Below are 2,655 nucleotides of genomic sequence, written 5' to 3'. Positions count from 1 at the left end.
TTAAGGAATGAGACTGGTGGATCAGGGTACCACGAATCATTGTATGATGCTCTTCAGTCTTTACGAGATAAAGAATTTTCTACCTTTTATGACACTCTTAAGGTTGCCAGGTAAAAGCAAAGCAAAAATAAAACCAGTTGTGTCAACATTCTGCTGGTAAAGAAGGAGATGGAGAGAGTATATGTGCGTGTGTGTGTGTGTGTGTGTGCACCTGTGTTTGTTTGTAGTCACAAGCAAACTCATACATAGAATAAAATTAGCTCTTGTGGACTGTACATTAATTTCTGTGTATTTTAACTTGTGCATATGTAATTTGAGTGTTAATTAGAGATGTTTTTCCAGTAGTATGCATCCCTTATTTAGCAGTCTTCTTAAATAGATTTAGATTCTGACTTTTTTTTCAAATCAGCTATTATATATGCTTCTTTTATATTTATCATATTTTCATTTATTGTCAAACTTTTTTTTGTTTTTCTTAACTTTCATGGTATTACAAAATTATATTTACTGTTTAATTTCTGTTCATTGCATGGAAATTATGTCATGGTTATTTGGAATTCTTTGTAGATATTGAAAACTATTACCAATTTAAAAAATATTGCTATTTCTCTGTTACATCCATAGGGTGAATGAAGTGGAAGAGCTGTGCAAAGGCAGTCTCGAGTCTGTGTATACATTATATCCAAGTCTTTGCAGATTACAGCTCGTTGGAGAGCTGGAAAATATAGGTCTGCTATTTTCCAGGTATCTTTAAAACATTGTTTTGTACTGCTTTTTCAGTTTTCTGAATTTTGATAATCAGATCTAGTACACAACTAAAATGACCTTACCAAATTTTATTCCTAAACTTTTCACACTCCACCTTAAAAAGTTATGGATGTTAGTTTAGAGTGGGAGCACAAATACAGATACTTTCTGTTTCCAGACCGAAATTATTTGTGGTCTAGTTTTAACTGCTTGGTACTGTGCCAATATTGTATTTTAATCTGTTTTCTTTCCTTTGTTTTGAGTTCCCTGGTGCACCTCAGGGCAGCAGCCGTGCCTCCTAGCTTCTGGTCTGCTGAAATAACTGAGTATTCTCTCCCTGTGATTCTATTGAAAATTGCTTCAATTTGAACCACTTTTGTCATGAACCAGTATTGCCATCAGCATTCCAGATAAATACTTAACATTGCTTTTTAATAGGGCCATTAATATCACACTTTTTTCTGCCGTAGTGGTATCAGCTTGGTTGTTTTACAGGTGTTCTGCTGTGATTTAGTGTGTCAGGATTACTAAGAACCTTTGTATTTACACTTAATGAACTTAGAAAATCATACGTACAATGAAAACCTATACTGCTATAATGCCACAGAATTCGAATTTATTCTTACTTAAATCTGTGTGTGACCTGTAGAGCAAAATGGGAGTTCTTCAGTTGCTCCAGTGACTGTGTACCTGCGATTCCCTTTGCTGATGGTTTTCAAAACAATTTAATCAACGTTGTTTACAATGGGGTTCTCTGACCTGTTTCTTGGTTTTGAACTGTGGATTGTGAACTGCCTCTCTAGTTTACTGTTGTTACTCATCTTGCATTTCACAAATATTTAGAACAAGAATTAATAACAGGTCTTTTCCATTTTGGTAATGACCGCAGACCTGCTACAACTCAACAACTGAATGATGTTTATTCGAAATGGCAGAGACAGTCCCAGCTTCTTGAGGACAGTGACTTCCGTTTCCAGGAACCTGTCATGGCTCTGCGCGCTGTAATTCTGGAGATCTTGCTTGAAAAGGAGAATGAAAGTGCCAAAAGAGAATGTATTAAAGACGTTCTCACCAAACATCTTGTGGAGCTCTCTAAATTGGCAAGAACTGCTAATAATACGCAGGTAACAAATTCCAGGAGAAGTTAGTGATGGATGTGTAGTTTTGCAGTTTGTAAAATAACTTGATTTTTCAACAGCACTAGACTGTATTCCAAGTTTTTTCAATGAATTGACTTTTTGAAGACTTAAAATCTGTAGAACTTATTCAGTGTATTTATTGGCAAATTTTTTAACTTTTGCTCACAGCCATAAGCCACTTTCTGAAGAAGATAATACTAAAATGAAATTTTTATCAAAGAATTCTCCTATGACTCTATTACTTTTCTTTTGTAGAGTTTTCTATATCCATTTTTCACTTGCACAGTATTGTTCTGGTTTTCCACATTAAAACTGCTGAAAGAACTCTATTGCTTCTGTTTCTTTAGTGTTATTTTTGAGGATATATATCCTGGCAGGACCATTGTAGTATGTGAAATATCTCTGTGAGTGGCTTAATGGGATTCGCAGTAATGGTGGTTTCTGCAGCTGCTCATGCTGAGAACATTTAAGATCCGGAGTCCACTCTGGCTCATTCTAGCTAATGCATCTGGAATAGTAACTCAACCGTAACTTACAGAGCATCCCTATCCTTGAATGTAGAAAATTTCTATAGGAAATAGTTCCAGCTAAATACATAATTTGTGAAGGTGATCAACTAGTACGGGGAAGTACATTCAAATTTGTTTTCTGAATGTTTCTTACTCTTTCAGTGAATAATGATTTAATTAGTAGAAGTCTTTGACTTCATAAAATAGAGCAGTTTACTCAGTGCCTCTAGAATTGTTTGGGAAATTACCTTCTTAATGCT

General features: G+C 35.0%; 1 protein-coding gene across 1 annotated transcript in view; it reads left to right on the top strand.

Annotated features, from left to right (window-relative positions):
- The window catches only part of LOC104917618 (serine-protein kinase ATM-like), a 4,172-nt gene extending 2,262 nt beyond the window's left edge, over nucleotides 1-1,910 (top strand). Inside the window, exons 2-4 of the mRNA XM_019612089.1 lie at nucleotides 6-110; nucleotides 625-744; nucleotides 1,637-1,910. Coding sequence (XP_019467634.1) covers nucleotides 6-110; nucleotides 625-744; nucleotides 1,637-1,895 — 484 coding nt within the window. The 3' untranslated portion in view covers nucleotides 1,896-1,910. The remainder of the gene's footprint in view (nucleotides 1-5; nucleotides 111-624; nucleotides 745-1,636) is intronic.
- The last annotated feature ends 745 nt before the right edge of the window (nucleotides 1,911-2,655 follow it).

Source organism: Meleagris gallopavo, chromosome 1 (assembly GCF_000146605.3).
Source record: "Meleagris gallopavo isolate NT-WF06-2002-E0010 breed Aviagen turkey brand Nicholas breeding stock chromosome 1, Turkey_5.1, whole genome shotgun sequence".
Lineage (NCBI taxonomy): Eukaryota > Metazoa > Chordata > Aves > Galliformes > Phasianidae > Meleagris > Meleagris gallopavo.
The sequence above is the reverse complement of the archived record's forward strand: the minus strand, read 5'-3'. Positions and strand labels throughout refer to the sequence as shown.